General features: G+C 40.3%; 1 protein-coding gene across 1 annotated transcript in view; it reads right to left on the minus strand.

Annotated features, from left to right (window-relative positions):
- Positions 1-14,151, minus strand: part of XPNPEP3 (X-prolyl aminopeptidase 3) — a 70,746-nt gene that overhangs the window by 45,172 nt on the left and 11,423 nt on the right. Inside the window, exon 2 of the mRNA XM_025400529.1 lies at positions 13,368-13,484. Within this exon, the coding sequence (XP_025256314.1) occupies positions 13,368-13,484 (117 nt within the window). The remainder of the gene's footprint in view (positions 1-13,367; positions 13,485-14,151) is intronic.

Consider the following 14,151-nt stretch of genomic DNA (forward strand, 5'->3'; position numbering starts at 1 on the left):
ATGAAACTATACAATATAGGGCCTTTGCTGACTTGGCCAATTTTTTTTTGTTTTTTTTTTGAGACGGAGTCTCGCTGTCTCCCAGGCTGAAGTGCAGTGGTGCGATCTTGGCTTACTGTAAGCTCCGCCTCCTGGGTTCACGCCATTCTCCTGCCTCAGCCTCCCGAGTAGCTGGGACTACAGGTGCCTGCCACTATGCCTGGCTAATTTTTTGTATTTTTAGTAGAGACGGGGTTTCACCATGTTAGGATAGTTTCGATCTCCTGACCTCATGATCTGCCTGCCTCGGCCTCCTAAAGTGCTGGGATTACAGGCGTGAGCTACCATGCCCGGCCTTTTTTTTTTGAGACAGTCTCACTCTGTCACCAAGGCTGGAGGGCAGTGGCTTGATGTTGGCTCAATGCAACCTCTACTGCCCAGGTTCAAGCGATTCTCCTGCCTCAGCCTCCTGAATAGCTAGGATGAGAGGCACCTACCACCGCGCCCGGCTAATTTTTTTTGTATTTTTAGCAGAGATGGGGTTTCACCATATTGGCCAGGCTAGTCTTGAACTCCTGACCTAGTGATCCACCTGTCTTGGCTTCCCAAAGTGCTGGGATTACAGGCGTGAGCCAGCACGCCCGGCCAACTTGTTTTTTTCTTTTTATCATTCCCCCAATTATTCTGCAATTAATTCCTTACTTCCTATATAAGTAAAAAATCTGTTCTTTCCCTATTACCTTGCTTACAATGTGTCTTCTTTCTAAAATTTCTTCTTCCTCCACACTAACTCCACTCCAAAATCTTGGCTTAATACATGTTTGTTTTCAGACTTTTCTCATTCAAAAAGTTTTCTTGATTAGCCCAAGTAATGTTGATTTATCCCTTAAAAAAATTTTTTTTTAAACAGGGTCTCACTCTGTCACCCAGGCTGGAGTGCAGTGGTGGCATCTCAGCTCAAGGCAATGTCTGCCTCCTGAGCTTAAGCAATTCTCCCACCTCAGCCTGAGTAGCTGGGATTACAGGTGTATGCCACCACACCCAGTTAATTTTTTTTTTTTTTTTTCAGACAGGTCTTGCTCTGTCACCCAGGATGGAGTACAATGGCATGATCTTGGCTCACTGCAACCTCTGCCTCCCTGGTTCAAGTAATTCTCCTGCCTCAGCCTCCTGAGTAGCTGGGACTACAGGCGTGCACCACCACACAGGGCTAATTTTTGTATTTTTAGTAGAGACAGGGTTTCACCATGTTGGCCAGGCTGGTCTCGAATTCTTGACCTCAAGTGATCCGCCTGCCTCGGCCTCCCAAAGTGCTGGGGTTATAGGTGTAAGTCACTGCACCCGGCCCCCTCTTAATTTTAAAAAGGTAACGATTTCAGTTCCTTAAATACACACACTGTATAGCTGTATATAAATGTAATACTGAATTATTTCAATAAATGTTTTTCCCTTCACTGGCTCCTTACTCCTATTCTCTCCTCCTACTCACATCAACACCTTGCCCAGGTTTGTAATCTAGTATGTATCTTTTCTGAGTTTCTCAACACTCACATAATCATACATACGTGCATTTGGGGCTTTTTGGATCACTAGTGTTTTACAAAATGGGACACTACACACTCTTTTTGGTATCTTCCTTTTCCAACAGAACAATATGTCATGGAATTCTTTCCCTTCAAGTCATTTGGTATCGCTTCAATTCATTCTTCTTGATGCCTCCATGACATTTCTTGGGGTAAATAGACCATAACTTATTCAGCCATTTCTCTACTATAGGAATTCAAACTGCTTTCAGTTTTTTGCTGCTATAATAAATATCTTTGTACTTAACATCTTAGTACTTTCATGTCCCACGTACTGGTGCTTTAATTACTATGGGGATAGTCCCAAGAGAAAAACGGCTTGGTCAAAGATCTTTGAATCTCCTTAGTACTCATGTTCAGTATATGATTACCTTAGATCTAATTTTTTTTTTTTTTTTGAAGACAGAGTCCTGCTCTGTCACCCAGGAAGGAGAGGAGTGGCACGATCCTGGCTCACTGAAACTCTACCACATGGGTTCAAGTGATTTTGGTGCCTCAGCTACCCGAATAGCTGGGATTAAAGGCGTGAGCCACCAGGCCTATCTTTGTATTTTTATTTATTTATTGCTACTATTTTTAGAGAAAGTCTTGCTCTGTCATGCAGGCTGGAGTGCAGTGGTGCGATCTCACCTCACTGCACCCTTTAACTTCCCAGTTCAAGTGATTCTCCTGCCTTAGCCTCTTGAATAGCTAGTATTACAGGTGTGCACCACATGGCCCAGCTAATTTTTGTATTTTCAGTAAAGACGAAATTTCACCATGTTGGCCAGGCTGGTTTCAAACTCCTGACCTCAAATGATCCACCAGCCTCAGCCTCCTAAAGTGTTGGGATTACAGGCATGAGCCACCGTGCCTGGCCTAATTTTTGTATTTTTAGTAGAGACGGTGTTTCACCATGTTGCCCAGGCTGGTCTCGAACTCCTGACCTCAAGCAATCTGCCTGCCTTGGCCTTCCAAAGTGCTGGAATTACAGGTGTGACCCATGTCCCATGGCCCAGGATCTAACTGTTTTACCTATATATAGTTTATCTCACCAGCAAATTCTGTAACTTGTATTCCATTAATAAAATATTTTTATTTAACTTTTCAGACATCTACACTTATGTTTTTGTTGATGAAGTTGGCAAGAAATAAGAGAGAGAGATAAGTGAAGGTCTTATGGGCCAATGTGAAGCAGCTGAAGCAACAAAATGGGGCCAAGAAGAGCTCATATCACATTTTTTTCTTTCAAGATTGAGCTGGCTAACAGTCTCCTAGGATTCTCAGAATACTGAACTTTGTACTAGAGCTATTTATCTCCTTGATAATTATTCCTGTTAAGTCTGCCACTGTTACTTAACATTGAAAATTTCCTAATTTACTCAAGTAGTAAATATTCTTACAAAAGCAGAGGCTGGTTATAATCGGTGAATTATCTGACCTTTCCTTTTTTTCATCTTTTTATTTTCTTCCTTTCCTGAACTTTGCTTTTGGTTATTTCACAGCTATAATCCATAAAATAAAAAGAAATTAAAAAATCAGCTGGGTGAGGTGGCTCACGCCTATAATCCTAGCACCTTGAGAGGCCGAGGCAGGCAGATCACCTGAGGTCAGGAGTTCGAGGCCAGTCTGGCCAACACGATGAAACTCTGTCACTACTAAAAATACAAAAAATTAGCCAGGTATGGTGGCGCACACCTGTAGTCCCAGCTACTTGGGAGGCTGAGGCAGGAGAATCGCTTGAACCCAGGAGGCAGAGGTTGCAGTGAGCTGAGGTCACCCCACTACACTTCGGCCTGGGCGACAGAGTGAGACTCAGTCTCTAAAAAACAAGAAAGAGGCCGGGCATGGTGGCTCAAGCCTGTAACCCCAGCACTTTGGGAGGCCGAGACGGGCGGATCACGAGGTCAGGAGATCGAGACCATCCTGGCTAACACAGTGAAACCCCGTCTCTACTAAAAAATACAAAAAAAAAAAACTAGCCGGGCAAGGTGGTGGGCGCCTGTAGTCCCAGCTACTCGGGAGGCTGAGGCAGGAGAATGGCGGGAACCCGGGAGGTGGAGCTTGCAGTGAGCTGAGATCCGGCCACTGCACTCCAGCCTGGGCGACAGAGCAAGACTCTGTCTCAAAAAAAAAAAAAAAAAAAAAAGAAAGAAATTTAAAAATCAATTTTTTTTTTAAATTTCAGAAGAAAATTCATAATTGTAATAACTTTATATGTTATCTCTCATTTTCATTAATAACAGTATATATTAACGCATATCAGGAAGTTACTTCTGAAACAAGAAAATTATTTGGAAATCAAAGCAGGATCAAAAAAAACCGTCTTTCATACCCTTCAAAGCATTCTTATGTTTGCTGAATCCAATTTCATACAATTGACTACGTGAGAAATATTTAAAACACTGGCTATATTTTCCCAAACCTATTACTTATCAACACTACTGAGTGATCATTAAGTAAATGCTTCTAAACTTCTAAAATCTCAACACAACAAAGCACTCTCCATCACAACAATTTTCTTTTTTTTTTTTTTTTTTGAGATAGAGCTTCACCCTTATTGCCCAGGCTGGAGTGCAATGGCACAATCTCTGCTCACTGCAACCTCTGCCTCCCGGGTTCAAGCGATTCTCCTGCCCCAGCCTCCCAAACTCTAGCTGGGATTACAGGAATGCGCCACCACGCCGGGCTAATTTTGTATTTCTAGTAGAGATGGGGTTTCACCATGTTGGTAAGGTTGGTCTTGAACTCCTGACCTCAGGTGATCCACTGGCCTCGGCCTCCCAAAGTGCCTGGATTACAGGTGTGGGCCACTGTACCCAGAAACAAAAAATTTACTCAAGGAAAAAGAAACCTTAAGCCGGGCGCAGTGGCTCACGCCTGTAATCCCAGCATTTTGGGAGGCCGAGGCGGGTGGATCGCCTGAGGTCGGGAGTTCGAGACCAGCCTGACCAACATGGAGAAACCCTGTCTCTACTAAAAATACAAAATTAGCTGGGCCTGGTGGCACATGCCTATAATCCCAGCTACCAGGGAGGCTGAGGCAGGAGAATTGCTTGAACCTGGGAGGCGGAGGTTGCGGTGAGCCGAGATCGTGCCATTGCACTCCAGCCTGGGCAACAAGAGTGAAACTCTGCCTCAAAAAAAAAAAAAAAAAAAGGAAACCTTTTCATTTGAAGGAGAAAAAAAAAAAATGTGTTAAAGCAATGACCTTTAAACCCTGGGAGTAAACTTGGAAGGTGTTATGGCCTTTGATCACAGAACTCAACTTTATAGTCAATCTGGCCTGGATTTCTTCTGATAAAACTATACCTGAATAGATCCTCTGGCAACTTTGTAGAATTGTAAAGAATTAAAAAACAAAGTCAGCATTTTATGACGTGGAACCACTTAAGATGGAAAGGCTCTTCTAACAAGTTTATTGAGCCAATCAAAAGCCTAGATATTGGAAGCTGGACTCTGCAAAGTCTCACTATCAGTTCTGAGATTCTGCAGCCAAGAAGGAAAGCTCTTCCAGGACCCTTAGGATCGTGCCTCTTGAAGAGAAAAGCAGTAATGTTCTTCATATTTTACCAGCTACACAAAACACCCAGAAAGGAAGATATAACAAAGACTGAAAATGGATGAAATGATACAGGTCTTTGCTACAATCTAGGTATGTATTTTATTTCCTGAAACTAACTAGATTAGAATTTTAACATGGTCTGATTTTGAAAAGAAGTCTGCTTAATATTAGGTAGTTTTCACAGCATATAAGGAAGTAATTAATAAACTATCACTTTGCAGTTGGAGAATGGGGAGAAAGAAAAAGCTAGTGTTTCCTTTATAATGTAAAATAGGCCTCTCAGAAAAAATGCAATGACCAAATAAAAAATACTCTAAATAGATTTGCATATATCGAGCAAAACTAAACAAACAGAAAGGCTACATACATACATATTATGATTCTGTATGATTCCACTTACATGAAGTCAAGAAAAGGCAAAACAGTCTATGATGACAGAAACCAAAAGAGTGGCTGCCTATGAAGGTGGAGACTGACTGGAGGAGCATGAGGGAACTTTCCAGGACGATGGAAATGTTCTGTATTTTGACTGAGCTCTAGGTTAGCTTTGTTAAAGCTCACTGAACTGCATATGTAAGATCTGTGAAATTTGCTGCATATAAATTTTACCTTATTTAAAAAAGTATACTACTCTCCAAACAAAGTAACTTTTATACTAAGACTTCTCTCAGTTGGATGTCTTCTTATAAAAAATGTAATGAGAAAATACTTTAAAAAATATTCCCAGATAGTATTTTTTGGCATAGGTATTATGCACTGTTTTGTGGTTGAAAGTGTGGATTCTGAGTTAGGCTTTTGTGAGTTGGAATCCTGGCTTAGCAATTCACTGAGTGACTTGGAAAGAGCTACCAAACTTCTCTGTGCCTCAGTCTCCTCATGTAAAATGGAAATAACAATAGCACTGACTTCACAAAGTTGTCAGGTGGATTATGTAAGTTAATAAAACACTTAAAACATAACATTTAGCACTACGTAAGTATTAGCTATAATTATTATCAAAATAAAAAATTTACACTTGAACTGGTTGTCATCCTGGTAATCCAAAGCCAGGCAGGACCTTAGAAGAGTAAAATTTACATGGACAACCACTATTATGACAACAAATGAGATCAAAATAGAAGACCTGGAAGTCTTTGGCTTTTTCACATGTTAGGAATGCGTCTCCATTGACCATTCAGAAACTTTTCATTATTATTCATTTCTTTAGGTAGCTCCTGATTCTTGTCTAGGGCTGATTCTTGCTAATCTTTACCTCAGAAGGTTTCTCAGTGTTAATGAGGACTACACACAAAGGTAAAAAAGAGAAATACAAATGTCATTTATTTATTTATTTATTTGAGACAGAGTCTTGCTCTGTTGCCCAGGCAGGAGCAAAGTGGTGCGATCTTAGCTCACTGCAACCTCTGCCTCCTGGGTTCAAGTGATTCTCGTGCCTCAGTCTCCCGAGTAGCTGGGATTACAGGCATGTGCCACCATGCCCAGCTAATTTTTTTTTTTTTTTTTTTTAAGTAGAGATGGAGTTTCGCTATGTTGGCCAGGCTGTTGTCAAACTCCACGCCTCAAGCAATTGGCCCACCTTGGCCTCCCAAAGTGCTGGGATTATAGGTGTGAGCCACCATGCCCAGCCAAAGTTGTTTATTTTTAATTTTCTACTATTTACACTACATGAAAACTTTATTATATTTCAAGATTTTCTATTGGGCTTAAAAACAAACAAACAGAGAAATCCTCTATAATTCTTCACTAGATGACAGTTTATAGATTATTGGTATAATGGCATCCTGAAATGGTCTGTGAATATGTACTAGATGTGTAAGTAAAAAACAGGTTTATTCATCTATAAATTTATTTACATAGTGACTACATTATTTACTCTGTATTAAAACTGAATCAGGAGATGAAGACAAGAGGAAAACAAATAATCACTATGAATACGGTGATTTAAAAAAATTATATAAGTAAGTCTGGGCAATACAGTGAGATCCCATCTCTACAAAAATTTAAAAAATTAGCCAGGCATGGTGGCTTATGCCTGTAGTCCTAGCTACTTGGGACACTGAGGCGGGAGGATCGCCTGGGAGGTCGAGACTGCAGTGAGGTATGATTGTGCCACTGCAGTTCAGCCTGGGAGACAGAGCAAGACCCCATCTTAAAAACAAAACAAAAACAAAAACAAAATTACATAGGTACATTGGGGTGAGAAAAGAAAATATATTACTTTATAAAAACAGGTGGGCTTCATGGTGAAATACTTATAGAAAAAGTAGACCTTCAACTTAAATTTAAAACCTGTAGGATACAAAACTTTCAGTCTACTATTCTATCAGATATAATCTATTAAAAAAGTGTTTCGAAATGGTTAGATAAATGTAATGTCATCACTCATTTGATGGTGGTGATGATGATAAAGATGTGAATGAACTTAAGGACTGAGTGACTGGGGATAAGACTACAGAGGCATGGGGAAGGCACATTCTGTGCTTCAAAACATGGCCAATGGCCACAGATCTGGCTTGTCCCCTTAAGTCATCAGGCATCTCATGCACCTAGCTAAATGAATACCCACTAGGTTAGTGGTATATGTGAGAAACGCCTAGGGAGCTCTTCAAAACACATGTTCCAAAGGCTGAGTATGGTGGCTCATGCCTATAATTTCAGCACTTTGAGAGGGCCAAGGTGGTAGAATTGCTTGAGTCCAGGAGTTCAAGACCAGCCTGGGCAACGTAGTGAGACCCTATCTCTATAATACAAAAATTAGTTGGGCAGTTGGGCATGGTGGTGCATGCCTGTAGTCCTAGTTATTCAGGAGGCTGAAGCAGAAGATTGCTTAACCCCCGGAGGTCAAGATTCCAGTGAGCTGTGATCTCGGCACTGTACTCCAACCTTGGAGACAGAGTGAGACCCTGTCTCAAAAAAACAAAAACAAAAACACATGTTCTAAGCCCTCCCTTTGAGATTATCATTCAACAGCTCTTTAGAGTCCTAGCGTGTATGTATATTTTGAAAAAGCTTACCCAACAGTCTAGGCAGGTCCAAACTACTTCCAATTTCTGTTATTTCTTTATACATTTTACTTTTTAAATTCTTCTGAGATAGGGTAATACTCTGTCACCCAGGCTAGAGTGCAGTGGCAAAATCATGGCTCACCACAGCCTTGATCTCCTGGGCTCAAGCATCATTTTATTTATTTTATTTTTTATTTATACTGGAGTGCAGTGGTGCAATCGTGGCTCATTACGGCCTTGACCTCCTGGTCTCAAGCATCATTTTATTTATTTTTTATTTTTCTTCCTGACTCCCCAAACTTGTTATCAAGCATCATTTTAATCTTTTAAATAGTATAAAAATCTTACCACCACCAAAATAGTATCTTTGTCTTTTAGATATTATTAAAATCAACCATATTTAACAAGCTTTAAAAATAAAATGCATCCCTTGCTCAAGAGACAGCTACAATTAAACCATCACTGAAAGATGGGCAGCTGATTTTGAAACTCTTAAGGGAAAAAGATTTGGGAATAATTATCTATAACCCATTCTAGAATCAATCTTTTCATCATTTTAAATATTATATTCACTGTAACTGTATCATCTCTGCCATTATATATATATTTTTATTTTTATTTCTATTTTATTTTATTTTTGAGACAGGGTCTTGCTCTGTTGCCTAGGCTGGAGTGGAGTGGCACAATCTCGGCTGACTGCAGCCTTGACTTCCCAGGCTCAAGCAATCCTCCTACCTCAGCTTCCCAAAGTGCTAGGATTATCGGCGTAGCTAGCACTACAGGCATGTGCCACCACACTCAGCTAATTTTGCTTACTTTTTTGTAGAGATAAGGTCTCACTATGTTGCCCAGGCCTCCCAAAGTGCTGGGATTATAGGCGTGAGCCACCACACCTGGCTTCTGCCATTATAGTTGACGATAGAGATGAAAAGGTAAATGGTGAAAGCATTGTCTTAAATTTTATGCCACATAGTTGCATTATGATTATTTCCCCAAAAATCTGTTCGCTGCTGTAGTTGAAAACCAAGAAGTGGGGCGGGCTTGGTGGCTCACACATGTAATCCCAGCACTTTGAGAGGCCAAGGCAAGTGGATCATGAGGTCACGAGTTCAAGACCAGCCTGACCAATATGGTGAAACCCTGTCTCTACTAAAAATACAAAAATCAGCCAGGCGTGGTGGTGCACACGTGTAGTCCCAGCTACTCGGGAGGCTGAGGCAGGAGAATTGCTTCAATCTGGGAGGTGGAGGTTGCAGTGAGTTGGATCACGCCACTGCACTCCAGCCTGGGCAACAGAGCGAGACTCCGTCTCAAAAAAGAAAAAAAAAAAAAAACACCATGAAGTGGTTCTACATATGTTAGACAAGTTATTCTGACAAGCCCAACTCCCTGAGTAGCCCTTTTTAAATCTAGCACTCCAAACTATACCACATATTCTAAAACTAATTTTGTTTAATAATGTAAAAATTTTAGAAATAATGCCTCATTAGGTATCCCACTGATTCTTCCCATTCATTCCCTGATATGTTTCAGTGTTTCTTTGAGATGAATGTCTTGCTGTTCTGTATAATGACAACATTACTCCTTTGACAATAATCAGGGAACCATGGAACTATCTTTTCTGTACAGATAATATAAAAAGTAGACTCGTTGGGCGCAGTGGCTCACACCTGTAATCCCAGCACTTTGGGAGGCTGAGGCGGGCAGATCACCTGAGGTCAAGAGTTCGAGACTAGCCTGGCCAACATGGTAAAACTCCATTTCTACTAAAAACACAAAAATTACCGGGTGTGGTAGCAGGCGCCTGTAATCCTAGTACTTGGGAGGCTGAGGGAGGAGAACTGCTTCAACCCGGGAGGCAGAGGTTGCAGTGAGCAGAGATTGTGTCGTTGCACTCCAGCCTGGGCGACAAGGATGAAACTCCGTCTCAAAAAAAAAAAAAGTAGACTCACAGTTCAGAATGCCACTTGCCTTCCCACATGGAATCATTTTCATGTCTGAGTGTCAAGTGTGAGACACAGTACTAATCCAAGAGACTGACCAACATTTTCCATCCCTACAAATACAGTCCTTAGCACAGAGATGGCACTGTCATAAAAAGCAGAAATGGTCTACAATGCTCAGATTTAAGGAAATGACAAGTTTTGAAAATCACTAGAATCTGGCAGTAGCACAGCCAGAATAGAATTTATTTCACGTATCATCCTGCTAAATATTTTCCAAGCTATTGATTTTTCAGGAAACTTGGATAGGTAGGTATGGCAAAGAAAAATCTAGGAAAAATAGCTCCCAAGAATTCAGAGGAACTGGCCCAGTAATTACACTTTTTTTTTTTTTTTTTTGAGAGGAAGACTCACGCGGTTGCCCAATCTGGAGTGCAATGGCGTGATCTCAGCTCACTGCAACCTCTGCCTCCTGGGTTCAAGTGATTCTCCTGCCTCAGCCTCCTGAGTAGCTGGGACTACAGGCAGGCACCACCAAGCCCAGCTAATTTTTATATTTTTAGTAGAGATGGGGTTTCACTATGTTGGCCAGGCTGGTCTCGAACTCCTGACCTCATGATCCACCTGCCTCAGCCCCCCAAAGTGCTGGGATTACAGGTGTGAGCCATCACGCCCGGCCTCAGTAATTTCACTTTTAAGGATTCAAGGAAATAATAGAGCAATATACAAAGAGTGTGTATACATGTACACTTACACACACACCTATATAAGAAATAAGACTATAAAGAAACATATACCAAAATTTTCTCAACAGTGTCTTTCTCTGAGTTGTGGGATTATCAGTAATTAAAAAAAAAATCTATGCTTACCTGTATTCTCTTTTTCTGTATGCACAGAACTTGCATAATAATTAGGAAAGGCACTGAGATGTTTCCCAAAAGTATTAAGTACATACTGCCATGTATTAGGGAAATATGCAAAACATGAAACCTTTGGAGAAACCAAGTAGCACATGACATAATTTTATATCCTAAACTAACAAACCAACTGCGTAAGAGACTTTTTTTTGAGAGACACGGTCTCACTCTGTCACCCAAGATGGAGTGCTGAGGCATGATCACAGCTCACTGCATCCTTGACCTCCTGGGCTCACGCAATCCTCCCACCCGAGTCCCCCGAGTAGCTGGGACTACAGGCAAGAGCACTAATTGTTTTATTTCTTATAGAGACAGGGTCTTGCTATGTTGCCTGTGCTCGTCTCGAACTCCTAACCTCAAGTGATCCTCTCACCTTGTCTTTCCAAAGTGTTGGGATTACAGGCATGAGCCACTGTATCTGGCCTACAAGAGACTTTTAAAGTAAGTATTATATGCCTTTTAATTTTTTTTCTTTTTTCTTTTTTTATTTTTATTTTTGAGACAGAGTCTCCCTCTGCCCCGCAAGCTGGAGTGCAGTGGCGCAATTTTGGCTCACTGCAACCTCCGCCTCCTGGATTCAAGTGATTCTCCTGCCTCAGCCACCCCAGTAGCTGAGATTACAGGCATATGCCACCACACCTGGCTAATTTTTTTTTTTTTTTTGTATTTTTAGTAGAGATGGGATTTCACCATATTGGTCAGGCTGGTCTCAAACTCCTGACCTCAGGTGATCCACGCACCTTGGCCTCCCAAAGTGCTGGGATTACAGGTGTGAGCCACTGCGCCCGGCCCCTTTTAATTTTTCTTAAAAATTTACTCTTCTTCACCCTACGATCATTTTAACACTTCCACAAGTTTTCCATCTCTGGAAGGAGAAAGACAAATGATTAATTCGTTTGATACTTTTGTCTGCAGAAAAATCGGTACCTAATGGCATACCTGATAGTTTGAAGTCTAAAATCCTAATAATTCTGTTTTAAAATTCCACTTCCATCCCTTCTCACTTACCCCAATGTCCAAAATCCCATGTCTAGGAGAGTAAAATTAGGACAGACATCCCTTTTCCCCCAGATATTCACATACGTATGTATATGAACATACACATGTGCATATTTATTTATATTCACTTATACTTAATATGCACTTAAGGTATAGAGCAAAAAAGTCTAGATACAGAGACCATTATCTTGACAATATAATTGCTAGGTTTAAGGCCTGGAAAATGTAGCTTACCATGTAAAAATATCTCACCACAAGAAATCAGTAATTTTCAAAGCTGGTAAAACTATCAATTCTACTAAAAAAAAACCTCGAGGCTACAGGTAGGTTGATAGGGTAAATACTAAAATTAATACCAACTGGGTTGCTATTAAGCTTACCTTACAGCTTTGAAAAACTCTGATTTCTTGTGGGTTTCAGTGGTGAGCTGCATTTCCTTAGTTTCAGCCGACTTCCCAGCAGGAATTCGAGTCTGATGAAAAATCAGCAAAAGGAAGCCCTCACTGAGAAACATACTGGTATCACTCACTGAGTGGAGACAGTGAAAAGGAACATATTTCTAAAGGCAAATTCACATTAGTAATATATATGTTTATATGGCAAAGACAGATTTAATTTCTTATGGCAGAAGAACAATTAATTTTCCTTGAAAACCTGATTGCTTTTTCTACAACGTGTTTGCTTTTACCCTACCTATCTCTTTGAGATATTCATTAGTCACAGTTCACCCCTTAAGTGCCCTTTAAGAAATCAAAACAAAAAACCTTTAGGTCTAAATTTGAGCAGTAGTTATAAGCCATCTTCTGGCAGCAACGCTGGGATCTTATAGCAGAAAAAAAAATTAGTAAAACAAACCTTTAACAATTTTTTGCATCACCTTCATCAACTCGGATACTACCTCTCAAATCTGTGACAAACAAATCTGGAAATCTTGCTTTATCTATATAGAAATAGGTTAAAATTTTAAAGTAAGTATTTGATAATTTCAAGAAAAAACATGTTTTCTAAAATGTCTTTAACACAGTAATTCACAATAGTATACAGTTCTAAAAACTTAGAAATAGAACTTTGCTTTAAAAACATCCTGAAATGCATACCTTTCATTAATTATTCTGAATTATAAGGTTTATCATATTTAAACCTTGTTCTAGACTAGTACTGTCAATAAAGCACCAGTACCCACAGGTAGTTAAATTTAAATTAATTAAAATAAAATAAAATAAAATGTTCAGTTCCTCAGCTGTACTAGCAACCTTATTAGTGTACAATGGTCATGTGAGGTTGGTGGCTACCTTACGGAACAGCACAGATCCAGAGCTTACTGCAAGAAGTTCTATTCAATAGCATTGCTGTAGACAAAACCTAAATGGGGAGACAGCATAGTTAAAAGGCCTTACCTGGTCTGAGGAGGTGTGGGTGTGTAAAGGGGCTGGGCTGGCCTAAGTATCGGTTTGGAATCCTCCTTTCTGGGACAGGATGAAGGGAGTACCTTCGCTGTGAACACAACATACATCCTGAATGAAGAATAGAGAGGGCGAAATGAAACAATAGATCTAAGAAGTCTTCATGGTGTACATACACTTATCCATCTCCAGCAGTTTGGATGCTTTAGAAAAATGCCAACTAGTATTTCCTTCCTTCTCTCCTTCAATATTCATTTACTTATTTTTAAGACAGAGTCTCACTCTGTCGCCCAGGCTGGAGTCAGTGGCTCAGCCTCCCTAGTAGCTGGGACTACAGGTATGTGCCACCAAGCCTGGTTAATTTTTTTTATTTTTGGTAGAGATGAGGTCTCACTATGTTGCCCAGGCTGGAAACCCACACCATTTTCTTTGTAATCATCTTAGAAACTATGATTTTTCTTTTTTTTAAATCTTTTTAGAAGAAACTATGCTTTTTCTAAACAATCCTCTACAAACTTAATTGGAATTAACTTTTAAGACTCCTCTCTCCCAAATACATATATTATTATTCATAATTCGTAGTCCTTACAGAAATTGTGTGTTCACAAAGAGATTGTACAGTATTGATCGTTGAGATCAAACAGAGAGGACCTAGTGAGCAGCAGGGGGGAGGGATAAAAGCAAAGATTACAAAGTCAAATAAACCTGAGTTTGAATCTCAGTTTCTCTGGTACTAACTGTGTAACCTTGTCCAGATTACTTCTCTGAGTCTGATTCT

The sequence above is a fragment of the Theropithecus gelada genome, chromosome 10 (genome assembly GCF_003255815.1).
Source record: "Theropithecus gelada isolate Dixy chromosome 10, Tgel_1.0, whole genome shotgun sequence".
Taxonomy (NCBI): domain Eukaryota; kingdom Metazoa; phylum Chordata; class Mammalia; order Primates; family Cercopithecidae; genus Theropithecus; species Theropithecus gelada.